This window comes from Rhipicephalus sanguineus, chromosome 6, assembly GCF_013339695.2.
Source record: "Rhipicephalus sanguineus isolate Rsan-2018 chromosome 6, BIME_Rsan_1.4, whole genome shotgun sequence".
In the NCBI taxonomy this organism is placed as follows: Eukaryota; Metazoa; Arthropoda; class Arachnida; order Ixodida; family Ixodidae; genus Rhipicephalus; species Rhipicephalus sanguineus.
Window position 1 is genome coordinate 54,401,381 of NC_051181.1, and position 14,954 is coordinate 54,416,334.

The 14,954-nt window shown below is 50.1% G+C and overlaps 1 protein-coding gene across 1 annotated transcript in view; it reads left to right on the forward strand.

Moving 5' to 3' along the window:
* Positions 1 to 14,954, forward strand: part of LOC119395793 (uncharacterized) — a 75,143-nt gene that overhangs the window by 45,868 nt on the left and 14,321 nt on the right. Inside the window, exons 5-6 of the mRNA XM_037662801.2 lie at positions 4,995 to 5,149; positions 10,640 to 10,814. Coding sequence (XP_037518729.1) covers positions 4,995 to 5,149; positions 10,640 to 10,814 — 330 coding nt within the window. The remainder of the gene's footprint in view (positions 1 to 4,994; positions 5,150 to 10,639; positions 10,815 to 14,954) is intronic.

Sequence of the window (14,954 nt, forward strand, 5' to 3'; positions counted from 1 at the left end):
GCATCGGGCGAGTTGACGGGCCTCCTCGGCGCGTTGAGCGAACGTGGCAGCATCCGTGTTAAACAGTCCCTGGTTGTCGGGGAGGAGCATTGCGTCGAGCATTGTAGTGACCTCTCGACCATGCACTAAGCGGAATGGGGTTAAACCTGTACTTTCTTGCACCGCAGTGTTGTAAGCAAAAGTTACGTAAGGGAGGATATCATCCCAGTTCTTGTGGTCAATGGCCACATACATTGACAGCATGTCTGCAATGGTCTTGTTCAGCCGTTCAGTGAGTCCGTTTGTTTGGGGGTGATAAGCCGTGGTTTTGCGATGTTCTGTGCCACTGAGCCTAAAGACTTCCTGTAGCATCTCTGCGGTGAAAGCTGTTCCACGATCAGTAATTATGACAGCTGGCGCTCCGTGACGGAGGACGATATTGTTGACGAAAAAGTGGGCGATGTCAGCTGCGGTAGCTTTGGGCAGGGCCTTTGTTTCGCAATATCGTGTTAAATAATCGGTGGCGACCACAATCCACCGGTTTCAAGACGCAGACGTGGGGAATGATCCGAGCAAGTCCATGCCAACCTGATGAAATGGTGCTTTCGGTGTGGCGATTGGTTGTAACAGTCCCGCTGGTTGGACAGGTGGAGTCTTACGACGTTGGCAGTCGCGACATGTGCGAACGCAATGCTTGACAGTCTTCGTGAGACGTGGCCAGTAATAGGAGCGACGAATTCGTTGCAATGTGCGCGTGTAGCCAAGGTGTCCGGCCGATGGTTCGTCGTGGCAAGCATGTAAAATATCGTCACGAAGCGAGGTCGGCGTAACTAGCAGGTAAGTAGCTTGCGTATGGTCGAAGTTCTTCTTATAAAGGACTCCATCCCGGAAACAAAAGGAGGCTAGCGAGCGTGCGAAATTTCGAGGAACACTAGATGTGCGCCCTTCCAGATAGTCAATTAGTGGGCTGAGCTCCAAGTCGTCGCGCTGTTGTTGAGCCAAGTCGGTTGCTGATACAGAGGAAAGGAAAGTGTCGTCCTCATCAAGGTCTGCGTTGGCACTTCCGACTGGTGCACGTGAGAGACAGTCAGCGTCGGTGTGTTTGCGTCCTGACTTGTGAATGATGGTAACGTCAAATTCTTGCAGCCGAAGGCTCCACCGTGCCAGACGACCTGAAGGGTCTTTGAGATTGGCGAGCCAGCATAGAGAATGGTGGTCGCTAACTACTCTGAATGGGCGTCCGTACAAGTATGGTCGAAACTTTGTTATAGCCCAAACAACAGCTAAGCATTCTTTTTCTGTTGCAGAGTAGTTTTTCTCTGCTGATGATAATGTTCGGCTGGCATAGGCAATCACACGCTCTAGGCCATTTTGCCATTGAACTAATACAGCTCCAAGTCCGACGTTGCTGGCATCGGTGTGTAGCTCTGTGACAGCGGTCTCGTCAAAGTGACCGAGTACAGGGGGAGCCTGGAGATGGCTTCGCAGGGTATCGAAGGCATGTCGCTGTTCCTGACCCCAAACAAACGGTACGCCTTCTTTCGTAAGGTGGTTGAGGGGTTCAGCGATTTTGGAAAAACCTTTGACAAAGCGTCGGTAGTAAGCGCACAGCCCCAGGAATCGGCGTAGATCGCGCTTGTTTGTTGGCACGGGAAATGCGGCGACGGCGCTTGTTTTCTCGGGGTCTGGGCGGATACCAGCGTGACTCACGACGTGACCAAGAAACTTGAGTTCCTCGTAGGCAAAATGACATTTCTCAGGTTTGAGAGAAAGTCCGGCTGTTCGAATCGCCTCAAGAACTGTCTGGAGGCGCTGGATGTGCTGTTCAAAGGTGTCAGAGAAGACCACCACGTCGTCTAAGTAGACAAGGCATGATTGCCATTTGAGCCCCGAAAGAACCGTGTCCATCATTCTTTGAAAAGTAGCTGGCGCTGAGCATAAGCCGAAAGGAAGGACTTTGAATTCGTAGAGGCCGTCAGGAGTAATAAAAGCGGTCTTTTCGCGGTCACGCTCGTCAACTGCAATTTGCCAGTAGCCGCTGCGTAGATCCATGGAAGAAAAGTATCGAGCGTTCCGTATGCGGTCCAAGGAGTCATCTATTCGGGGTAAAGGATAAACGTCCTTCTTCGTGATCTTGTTCAACTTTCGATAATCAACGCAAAAGCGCAGGGTACCATCTTTTTTCTTCACCAACACAACAGGGGAAGCCCAGGGACTAGTCGATGGCTGGATGACGTCGTTCTTGAGCATCTGCTGGACTTGCTGACGTATGGCGTCTTGTTCTTTTTGCGACACCCTGTAGGCATGTTGTCGAACAGGTCCCTCGGTAGGCTCGGTGATGATACGATGCTTGGCAAGCGGCGTCTGTTTGGCCTTCGATGTTGTAGCGAAGCAATCTCGAAATGAATCGAGTATATCCAAAAGACGCGCCCGTTGTGCGGAAGGTAGATCCTGGTTTACGTCGAGAGTGCTTGCGAATGGCATGCCGGAATGGCCGCACGACGAAAGGGCAGCTAATGTTGAGGGACCCGAGACTTCGGCAATGTCTTCAAGGTATGCGATCGCGGTGCGCCTTGTAAGATGACGATACTCCTCGCTGAAGTTCGTGACTAGTAGGCGAGCCTGTCTATTTCTGGGTTGAACAAGACCTCGGGCGACGCAAATTTGTTGTGTAAGAAGGAGAGACAAATTTCCCTCCGCGATTACAGTGTCGGGGACGTCCTGCTCACATTCAACGCTGACAAAGAGGCTGCTACGAGGAGGCAGAGTCACAGATTCGGCGGACACGCGTAGGGCTGTCTTCGAGAAGGGGGTGTTGTCAGCCTCAGCTTCAGGATGAAAGGGGTCCTCGAACGACACTAGCAACTCACGTAGATTAATGATTGCGCCGTATTCACGAAGAAAGTCCAGTCCCAGAATGAGCGGACGGGAGCACACAGGTAATACGAGGAAGGAGCCCGTGAACGTCGATGCACGTATCCGAATACGTGCTGTGCACATTCCAGTCGGCTTCACCAGATGGCCACCTGCCGTGCGCAACGGGGGTTCTTGCCATGCGGTCGTAACTTTCCTCAGTTTAGATGCCAGGGCGCCGCTCATAACTGAATAATCGGCGAGGGCAGTGACAGCATGATTATCGACGAATACGGTGATGTCGGCAGATACAGTCTTGCTACTCTCGGAAAATAACGAAAAATCTGAACGGTCATCATCGGGTCGTTGCGTCGAGGGAGGCTCTTTGGCAGTTCGTTGGGAAGCGACTTCACCCCCAGAAGCCGCGGTTCCTAGTTTCCCCTGTGGGGACTTGGTGACCGGCTTCTGAAAGGAGCGTAGGACGACGAGGGCAAACTAGGTGACATGGAGCGGCGAGGCGACGGTGATCGTGATTGGCGGCGTTGAACAGGGGGAGGAATTTGCTGGCCCGTAAGGTACGCTTCGATTTCACGGGGCCGCTCACCGTAGCGTGGGCACCGAGCATCAGGGTGGAAGCCGCGTAGACCGAGTTGGCGGTACTGACAAGTACGATACAGGTGGCCCGCCTCGCCACAGTGGTAACATAGCGGACGGTTATCCGACGTGCGCCACACGCTTGCCTTGGTAGCGTTCTGTCTTGAGCCGGACGGCTGATACGTGGGTGCGCTCGGGAACCTTGACGCAGGGGGCGAAGTCGAAGAGGCGTCCTGGAATAGATGACTAGGCGGGTCCATTGTCCGCAAAGTAGGACCAGTAGCGTGTGGTGCAGGAGATCGTAGGGCCGCCGCATAAGTCAGGACAGGGACCTCAGGTCTTGGTGGTGCGAGTGGTGCGACCGCCTGTCTGATTTCATTTCTGATGACGTCCATGAATGCTGGCGCGGTTGGTTGAGGTCCCACTGCTTGGAGTTGGCGGAGCTCGTCCCGCACGACACTTCTTATGAAGTCTGCGAGGGCCTGCCTCTCGCTGTCAGACCCGATAGAGCATGCCGTGGCCGTTATGTCGTGGCGTTCGTACTGTGACGACAGCTGCTGGAGAGTACGTTCCATCGTGGTCGCCTCACTGATGAACTCAGCCACGGTCCTTGGTGGATTGCGTACTAGCCCGGCGAAGAGCTGTTCTTTAACCCCACGCATCAAATGCCGCACCTTCTTTTCCTCGGACATCGCAGGGTCGGCCCGCCTGAAGAGTCGAAGCATGTCCTCGACAAACATCGAAACTCTCTCGTTTGGTCGCTGGTTCCTAGACGAGATGGCTTGTTCCGCTCTCTCCTTCCTTTCGGCGTTGCGGTACGCTTCGCGGAGCTGGCGGCTAAACTCTTGCCACGTCGCAAAGGAACCCTCGTGGTTCTCGTACCATGTTTTGGCAGAGTCTTCTAATGCGAAGTAAACCCTCCGCAGCTTGCGACCTTCATCCCATTCATTGATGCTGGCAACTCGATCAAAGTGGTCGAGCCAGTCATCAACATCCTCAAAAATGTCTCCGTGGAAAGACCGTGGTGTCTGCGGTGCATGAAAAACATGCGGTAGCGGAGAAGAATAGGCGTCGTTGGTTTCACTCGCCTGGCTTATAGTCGAGGTTGTCATCTTGTCAAGTCTTGACAAGGGACCGAATTCGGGGGGTAGTCCTAGCAGGCTGCGGCTGCTTCTTGCTGTGGAAGCTGTGGCTGTCTCCAAGTTGCTAGGAGTCACGGCTGGAAATTGGGAGCCAAGGTGCATGTACCCAGCACCTCCACCAGTGTCACGGGCAAAATAAGACAGACAGCCAGGTGTTGACGTCTTCCCCAGAACCAGACCAGCAACAACAACGTTCTCTTCTTCTTCCACTCGCGTGTACGTGCCACAGCGGATGGCTCATACATGATGGCATGTGGCAATATGTAAGGTGAAATAAAAATGTGCATCTGTTTCGTGTTCTCTTCTCTTGGGTGCGCTTCACTTTTATCCCCTGAATATGCTATACTAACAAGCCAACGTGCAACACTGATACACTAAGGTAACGGTAAAGCTGCAGCTAATAATTCTTTACGTACGTGTTTGCAGTGACGTTTCGACGGAGCTACGCCGCTGCGCTGCTGGCGTCTACGAAGGCTGTAACCAGAAGGAGCCCATACGGACAGCCCTCAATGGTGTGATGGGTGCCCTCATAAAGTCTATTGGCTGCCAGGACACGAAACCTGCCGATGGCCCTCACAATGGTCAGTGTTGAGTATGAGCGGATACTGGTACGCGAACTCACCACTACAAGGTGCAGTGAGTTTGTGCTGCTAGGCTTCATGCTGCAATATTTAGTGCTGCGTGTTGTGCATACTGGGTGCTTTAATATTTCGTCGACATTGAATTGCAGATCATACAGCTTAATTCTCATGACTAAAAGCCATGTTTCAGCTGGTAACTGTAGTTAAAAATTATTTCCTAAATTATTTGCATTCAAGTATTATAGAAATTGTTCAGTAGAGTCAAAGATGTCCTGATCTAATGTCAGCTTAGCAGAACCTTGAAGACCATTTCGGATTAGCATTCAAGGTACGCTTCCTAAAAACCTCTCTCTTGCAGTTTCATACATTCGTAACTAGGGCGCTAAAGTGCAGTTTTATTTCATATACTAAGTCTTATCTGAGATTCCATGCTTGTATTACCGTCACGACAGCAGACGCCGATGCACGCCGACACGCCGGGACCCTAGGGTGCTTCGCCCCTAAAAGTGAATTATTACCTGTTCTTGTTTTAGGGACGAAGCACCTTAGGGTGTCGGCGTGTCGGCGTGCATCGTGGTCTCCTGTGGGGACGGTCCATTTGCTTGAGCGCAAGAGAGCGCGCCACTTCCTCAGCGCTCGCCGTGTGGCGTGAGAGAGCGAACAGCGAGCGTTGGCTATGGAAACGCTCTTTATGCGATGAATGCTGAACTACCAGTTCGCAAGGAACGAGAACGCGCTCTCGCCCGCGAGAGACAACGCCCATGCAGGCAGCATCTGCTAGCGAGTTTCTTGATTGAAAAAATTGGCCGCGTACCTGCGTGCTTCGCTGCAAATGTCGTCTAAAGACGAAACAAGAGGCGCTGCGTGAGATATGGACGCCATCTGGCAATACGTGGGGAGACATGAGTGCTGTGTTGCGGGCTGGTAGTCCCGGGTCCCGGCGCAGCAGTAGGCGAAGACCGGCGGTGACCAACGCGACCGGCAGAGACGCCAGCCAGCCCGAACACGCTGTTTGGCGCGAAGCGCCGAAGCAGAAGAAACGTCCGCACTCAACGAGTACTCTCCACACACTCTTTTATTTACACGTCGCCTGAGTAGAACAGGAATGCCAGAGCGGCGCCCCATGGCATTCGTACAGTGCAATACTGAACCGAAACCCAAACACAACAATGAGCTCGTGCAGAGGGCACGGAGGAAGGCAAGTTTCAGCGCAGTCGCATTTTCAGCGCAGCTTAAGAAACTAGGGTCTCTAGAATTACGTATCTATGTATTTTCTATTAAAGGAACACATCACCTAATACTTACCTAGTGATGTTGTGCCTCAGATATGCGTAATGTTTGGTAGAACTCGCTGTCGGGCTAGTTGGTACATGTCTGAAATAAATAGTCAACTTCGCGCCAAATTCACATTCACACAGAAGAAAAAACACAAGACAGGACGGGCACTGACTTACAACTGTTTATTCCTTGTGGAAACAGGCTAATATACACCCACTTCTCATCAACACATGCGCAACATGCTCGCTTACCTAATCATGCTATCGGAGGTGTGTTCCTGAGTGGATGCGTGTGTGAATGTGAGTGTGTTTCGAGTGAGTGTCATGTTGCGCCGAATTTCTTCAAAATGACAAGCTGCTTTTCTGTTTTCATGAATACGCGTACTGCTATAGAAATGCGTCGCTTCAGGTCTTTTTTACCGCTAAGCGGCCTCTGCAGACGCTAGTTCATGCTTGGCGGTATCAGAAGGATTTCCAAATCACCAACAATTCACGAGATAGTGTCGCTAAAATTCTGCATTCACACCTCGACATTTAGTACTGTTTTTTTTTCGTTTACGGCGACGCCAAATGCACTATGCGATGCGCTTGAACGACAAAGTGGTACCAACATTAGAATGATTTTGGCGAATGGACGGTACGATGGTTAGACCTAGCGCCATACCGACACATGCATGCACTCACTTATTAAGAGATAGATAGATAGAGCAAATTTATTAGAAGGCAGAGAGGTCGGCCTGAGCTTGAGCGCTCTAGCCTGCTACTCTGCACAGGGGAAAAGGGGAAGGGGAAAAAAGAGTAATGAATATGATGATGGGGACAGGAAGAGGTAATGCGTATGTACAATAACCACGAAACACAGTGGTCTTCTTAAAGTCTATCGTCAAGTCCTGTACTCTTGATAAAATCTATGAACGCTCTTGTAGCAGTCGGTGATGCTGTCTGGTCGGTATCGTAAGGCGAAATGCTTATGTATATCTTGTAGGCATACGTACAAGCATTTGATACTGTGCTAGCACAACGGAATAATCTGTAATCTGAGGACGTACATGACGTACGCACACATGCGAACACGGTGTGGCTAGCAGACGACGCAAGGAGCGATCCACACCACGGGGTTTCGTCCGCTCACCGCTAGGTGCCGACTTTGCTCGATCTCGCGGCCAATAGCAGCTTTGCTGTAGGAACACTTTCGGTTGGAGTATCGAGCGCACGGTTGTACAGTAACGCGCCAAATCAGTCTGACGAAATTAATACGGCGCCAACGAGATAAATGCGAAGAAGTGACACGGTCAGGCGCTTACTGACAATTGATTCTTTATTAGAAGAAAACGCGCATTCATATAGGATGAAAGTTACTTAATATATGTTGAAGTAAACAGCGTAGCAGACGGCGCTCGCAGGTCAGTGTGCCTTGCGCGCTTGCGCATCGCCGGCAGATATCGTATCCTTTCGAGAATATTAGGCGCTATATACCGTAGCCCGCGCTCAGCGCTCCCATGATATTATTGATAATTTGCAAGGACGTACATGTAAACAACAATAACTGAATTGTCATTCATCGACTCCGACCGCTATTTCGGCCACATGCAGGGCACAGAGTGCGCAAACCAATGGAACTGTGTTGATTCGTCATAATACTGTCCGTTGAAGTGGGGCTGGCTTGCAGATGCTACGCGACGAAAACTGCAAAAAAACATCACAGCATATCCACGGAGTGAATTATGATGAGTGGGCGAAGCTGCGGAGGTTCATCGGTAAACCGTGAATCTTCCGTGAATTCTGCCCAGTACATCGTCACCGACGTGAGATCGGGCGCGTTTATACTAAAGGTTCGATGAGAGTTATGACGACTTGCAGCTCACTTTAATTTTACATGTACGCTGTGAATTTTCATTGTTTAATCACGCACAGGAGAAATCGCACACACGCACTACCTTGGAGGTCAAAATCCAGTGCCTATATATACGGGGTGGTCAGTGAACGGTTGCGCAGCGCGATCGGTCGGTTTTTTTCAATCAAGACGCTGCCTGCGTCGGCGCCGCTGCGCCGCGAGGCAAGATAGGGGGGGGGGGGGGACCGTAGGAGGACCATGAGGCGATGCGAAGCCGGAGCACTTGCACGATCGCGTTCCGTTGGCGTTCGTTGGGCATGCTACCGACCTCGCGTCGTGGAACGCGAAGAGGGACGCTACGCGCGTCGTATCTTCCATCTAGCCTGGCCGTTAATTCTCACAGGGCGAGCGGGGAACGCGGTCGACAGGCGGGCGAGAGGGGGGCAGCGTAGGAGAGAGAAGGGGAGGGGACGCGCATGCGCTCGAGCTCATCGCGGCGTTGCGCAGGAGAGAATTTCGGCATGTCTAGCCCGCGTTTCAGAGGAAGAGTGGAAAGGGGGAGGGGAGAGAGGTATGGGAGAGAGGAAGGGGGAGGGAAGAGGGGTATGGGAGAAGGGAAGGGGGAGGGTGAGTGGAGATGGAAAGGGGAGAGGGGTAGAGGACATGGGGAATGGTGAGGGGGAGTGGAGAGGAGGTGTGTGGAGAGGGTATGCGCATGCGCAGTAAGGGTGGTCACGCCGCACACCACCACCACCGGACAGATACTGCCGGCTGCCGGGAGATACGCCGGACAACGGAGACGTGACAAGGTTAGACTAAGAGGAGCTACGCCCCTAAAACATGGTTGATCCCTCCGTCATAGGAATCCGTATAACACTAAAGTAAAACATGTCTTCATAGAGGTACTTGTATGTTTACTGTACACTGATATAAGAGAGCTTGCACAATTAAGATTCGTGTTTGGCAGCTCTAGCACCGTTTAACGTGGATGCACAAACTTTTACGCTTGGTGTCACATCTGCATACCGACGACTAACGTCCATGATCAGTGAGACATAAAAGGCGCGTTTCTAAAGCCTTCGGAGTATGTGATCGTGGCGCAGTGGATAGCGTTCCCGGCATCCCTTGTCGCGAAACGAGAAGTCGTGGGTTCGACTCCCGCTGACGGAACATTTTTTTTCTTGAAATTTTTCTTTGCTATCTTATCGTACGTGTGCATTTTTCGACGTTATTTCCGTGACGGGAATACGTCACTGAAGTCTTCTTGGACCCCGGCATAAAACCCTTCCATGCTAAAATCAAACTACAATATTTCATACGTGTTTCCTGGCTCTGGTTTTGGGGGAGCGTTCAAACTGCATGCAGATGAAAAGAAAGATGTCCTTTTTACTATGCCTTAAAGGGACACTAAAGAGAAACAATGAATCGGTTAAATTATGCTCTGAGAACTCTAACGTCGTTAATTTCGCTATCGTAGGTTTATTGATAGAGGAGAAAATCAAGCCCAAAGTTTAATTTTTAAATCTCGCGCCGAAATCTCCCCGCGTGCAGTCACGGATTTCAAAGTGTATTTATCGTATTTTGGCGCCATTGGCTCAACAAAATTACCCCCAAACTTGGTATGTCAACTCTATGGCCCCCTCAGAGGACAGCGTACTTCATTTTTACCGATTAGGAACTACGTAGTCCCTAGTAGGCGCCGTCAAAACATCTGACGTCACGGCGAATGGTGCGGAAACTTCAAGGTGGCGTCGCTACCCACATTTTGTTTTTGCGCGTTTCCTCGCTTACTAAGCGTCTTCTCGCAGCAAGCGTGGTGTTTTTGGTATCGTGAAAGAGTACTTTACTAGTATGAGAAAAATCGTTTTGCTCTTTAGTGTCCCTTCAAAATCGTGTCACTGCACCTTTAACCGTAGGTGATGACAAATAATTTTGTCACCTAGCCAGGTGACGTTGAGTTTACTCGCGTCTATTGTGGACCGAATAAAGTTGTTTCTCTCACTCACATACTATGGAAAAGCCTTGTGGATATCAGCACAGTGGCACAGCTGTGGGTACTATCGGTGTCAAATGAAACCCGAACAGCGGCAAGCCTTCGCACTGGTATAGTGCGCGCAGTCCAGTTATCACGATGGACAGGCGCGCGCATTATATTCGCCAGCACTGCGCATATGCGCACCTCTCCATGGTGATGACTGGACGGCGCACACTATACCAGTGCGAAGGCTTGCCGCTGTTCGGGTTTCATTTGGCGCCGATAGTACATAGTCCCCGCTGATGTACCGTATTTATTTATTGGATACTTGTCGCAGCTTACATTCACTCTTACAAAGCGTGCACGTAGCTCCGGTGTAAAAACCATTGGACGTTATTGCCCAGGTGACCAGGCTCCGACGCCACAGGCGCCAGTGTCCTCGGGCAGCAGTGACTGTGAGACCAAAATGACGCACGTGACGGCCTGTCTGCGCGAAATCCTCAGCCCGAATACAATCGCCAATGAACTACTCGAGAAAGTACGAACCCAGCCAATGGACTACGACGACACTTTTTGCAGGTAAGGCGGGAATTACCGGCTGAATGGGTAAAAGCGGATATCTAAGGATGTAGTTCTTGCTGAGGGATATCCATGACTGCAATCAATCAATCAATCAATCAATCAATCAATCAATAGATCGCCCAAGGCTTTTACTTTACATGTGAGTTCTATACTGTCTGATCTAAACTGTCATCGAAAGTATTCACTGACATACCGTTGTGGTGGAGTGAAAGGAGTTGCTTTAGTTTTTGCAGTATTTATTTTCAGCGAGTTAACAGTGTTCCATTAAGTCAAGTGTTTTTAGTGTAGTATCGGAGGTTACGGAGAGTCTGCTTATCGTGTGATCCAAAGAAAACGTTTGTGTCGTCTGCTTGAACAAATAAGTGGGCGTCATTGCAGAGGTTCAATATTTTATTGATGCATACTAAGGCGGCTACTTTTCAATATATGCTTCTTTGCGGTACTCCTCTATCTATTTCGTTCCGACTTGATTGTTTTGACAGGATGGCAATGCATTACTTTCTGTGCTTTAGATGGAGAGTACTAAGGCATGAAGAGCAGCACTGTAAATCTACAATGCCGCAGTTCTGTAAAAGAAAGAGTTGTTCAGTACATAGAAAGATTTATGTAGAGCATTCAATGAATTCATCTAACATAAATTGTTTCTCTTCGAAACTGTGTAAGACTAGCACCGCTTGAGTTACTAAAGCCAGTACCATTGACATCCTATATATGGAATCGACAGCAAGACATTTTAAGTACCAAATATCTATTTTATTGGTCCATGATTCTCTTGCAAGTATACTGTACCATCACGGAGGTCAATCTAATTGCTTTCTTCCTTTCCTTCCTTCCTTCCTTCTTTCTTTCTCTCTCTCTCTTTCTTTCTTTCTTTTTTCTTCCTTTCATTCTTTCTTTCTCTCTTCCTTCCTTCCTTTCTTTCTTTCTTTCTTTCTTTCTTTCTTTCTTTCTTCCTTCCTTTCTTTCTTTCTTTCTTTCTTTCTTCCTTTCTTTCTTTCTTTCTTTCTTCCTTTCTTTCTTTCTTTGTTTCTTTCTTTCTTTCTTGTTGTAGCGAAAGCATTTAAATATTTCACTTTCGGTATCCTTTGCACTTCCATCCTTACCGTTACTGTGACGACGACCCTTGTCGTCACGCTGCCGTAATGGCATAACTCCAGATGACAGTTTGCCCTGTACACAGAAAAAGGAGAAGACGTAAAGAACGGTCACCACCATAGAGCTATTGCAGTCGAATGAGAGAGAAAGGGATTCGGCAATCTGCTTCTCTTTTCCAGTAGATGCACTGGGCATACCAAGTGACTGCTTGTGAAAGTATGTAACTTTTGGTTTCAGAACCCTGGCTGCGTTTTCTTTTTCTTTTTTTTGGGGGGGGGGGGAGGCTACAGCCGGCTTCTGGGGTTTTCTTTTTTTCCCTCAACGACTAAGGGGAGAGATTTTTCTCGTAAAAATACAGAAGGTTGCAAGACTCATTCACAAGCCACCATGGCAGCTGCTCCCTGCGCAAAGTGTAAATCCAGAAATAAATGGTAGACGCCTTGTGAACCCAACTATTTATTTTTCACGGTAAGACAAAAAGCAAAAACAAAGCCGCACAGTCAATATTTGGCGAATGCAAGCAGCTATTGTGTTGTAGCGGCACAAAGTAAGCAGCTGTTGCTGCAATGCGAAGCTCCACCAGTCAGTGTCGTGTAGGAAAGCTGCGAGGTGACGCGAAAGGGCACGAGCGTTAAACGGGTGAGATTATAAAGAAGCAAAATTTTTCGAATATCGCGCTGTGAGCATTGTTGTATCGGGCACACCCCAATTGATACTGTCATGGTATAAAGCGGCACTTCACCCGACCTTGTTCTCTGCGCCTTGAATCCCAAGAGCACGGACAATATTAAGGTTTGGCTTTAGAGATAGAGCGCCACGTGCTATCGTGAGAAATGGGAGAGGGAAGACGCTAGCGGGCGGCGAATAGCCTCAAACTCGAAGCTTGTCATTCGCGGTGGCGGCTGCCGGAAACAAAGTGGAAATGACGCCGTGGGCCTGCTAGATGTCTGGCAGAACTTTCTTGCTATTCCTGATAAAAGCAGCAGGGGGATTCCAGAGAGATGGAACGTGCTTGTCCGCTCTATATTTCTGTTTTATCTAGGTTTTCTAAATGTAATGCGGGCATATTGAAAGTGCCCTAAACCGAACATTTTATTTTCTAAAAGAAACTCGCAGCGTGACAAAAGAATATTTGAAGGTGGCGGTGCGGGCGTCGCGTTATTGCCTAACGCAATATTTTCCGATTGCACGGCCGAGTTTAATGCGAATTATAAATGCTCTGTCGAAATTCTTTACGGCGGGCTTAAACACGGTGCTGTTTAAGCCCGCCGTAATCTGTCCAACGCGAGCAAAAAAAAAAAAGTCACAGTTACGCCGCAACGGCGAAGCAATGAATGCGATAGCAACAAGTTGCAACGCGAATAACGGAAAGCAGCTCGAAATTGCCAGCGCCTCGCTCGAGCCCAAAGGACGCACGAAAAGAACGCACACAGGACGAGCGCGAACTATCATGCGTCACAGCTCGATACTTGACGCGCACTGCTGAAACATAAAGCAGGACGCACGAAACGAACGAACAGGTACACACAGGACGAGCGCGAACTAAATGTCGCAGTTGTTACTTATTTCTGTTTGAACAGCGCGCTCCTTTCGCAAACGCGGCCGCTGCAGCGAGCGAAGTGACCTTCGAACGCTGTGTGACTTCAGCGCGGACATTGAGGGGAAAGCACAAGACATACAATCCCCGCTCGCCCCCCTTCTTTTCTTGAGATAAGCGCGCGCTTCTCGCGCCATCTCGCTGGTAATGAAGAAACGCTTATAAGCGCCTGCCATCTCTGAGTCCGGCCAGCGGTAAAGGGGGTGTATATAACGCTCGCCGTTAGCTACTTAGAGGATTTGCGTTTAGTGGCGTAGTGCTTAGCGACACGCGCTGCGGAGCGAGTGGTCCCTGGTTCGATTCCGCGCCTATATATATGGTGAATGACGGGGACGGACAAAAACGAGCCGATACTGTCCATATAATTGCTATCGCAATAAAAGAAACCACGGCATATTCACGAAGTGAATGATGACGAGTGGGTGAAGCTCCGGGGATCATTAACCGTGAATCCCCCCGTACATTGCCCACTCGATCAAGCAAAGACATGACAACACGTGTGTACAGTATATACAAAGTTGTTTATTATTCACACTGCGTCTATGGTGTTGAGATGTGGGCGGCGTATGACCGCCTTATGATCGGTGAAATGTAAAGCGAAAGGTTCTTTTATGGGATCCAACCTGAAATTTAAGAAGACGATGTCAATGCAAGTCCCTCTGGTCGAGCCTGAAGGAAGTGCGAAGCTGGGCAGCCTTCTTTGTTTCTCTTCGTTTTTCTCTTTCTTTCCTCCTCTCTTTTTCCCCTTTTCGTTTTTTTTTCGCTTTATTTATCTTGTGGGGTTGCACACGCAACCCATTGTCTTCAACGCGGCGGCACCTCGGCTTCGCGCTACGTTTGTACGCGCAGTGGCGAGAGGGGTTGCGTGAGAGAGGGCACTGTGCCGCTCCCGCAGCCCTTCGCACCCTGCTCCCTGGCCGAATTCGAGATGCCCCGTTTTCCCTCCTTGCCCTTTTCTGGAGAGACTCCTCTCCAGACTCCAGGGAACGCGCGCCGCTTAATTGGGGAGCTCCTCGTCTTTCGACTCGGGGAGCGGTGACGGCCACAGCTCGATCGAGTCGGGAGCCACCCAGCCGCCATCACCCCCTGCGCAACGCCCGGTCTATTGTGAGGTGACTTACTGCCTCAGGGCCGGACTGCGAAGCCACGAGAGGTGAGTACGAGCCTTATCGCTCTCAATCTCGTGTGCTTGATCTCCCAGAACCTCGTCTCGCGCCCCCGCTTCTCGGGCGAGCGCGAGCAAGGCCCGAATCCCGCCAGAATTAAGCCAATGGTACACCGTGTTTAACATTTTAGGGGCGGGGTGGCAGCGAAGTGACGGCGATTTATGACGAGCTGCCAACCGTCCGGCCGGAAGGAGACGGACGCGAGAATTCTCCAAGTGAAAGTGGCGTCGAGCAACTGGTGCGGACGCCTGAATTCCCACAATGTTTATTGCAATTTGT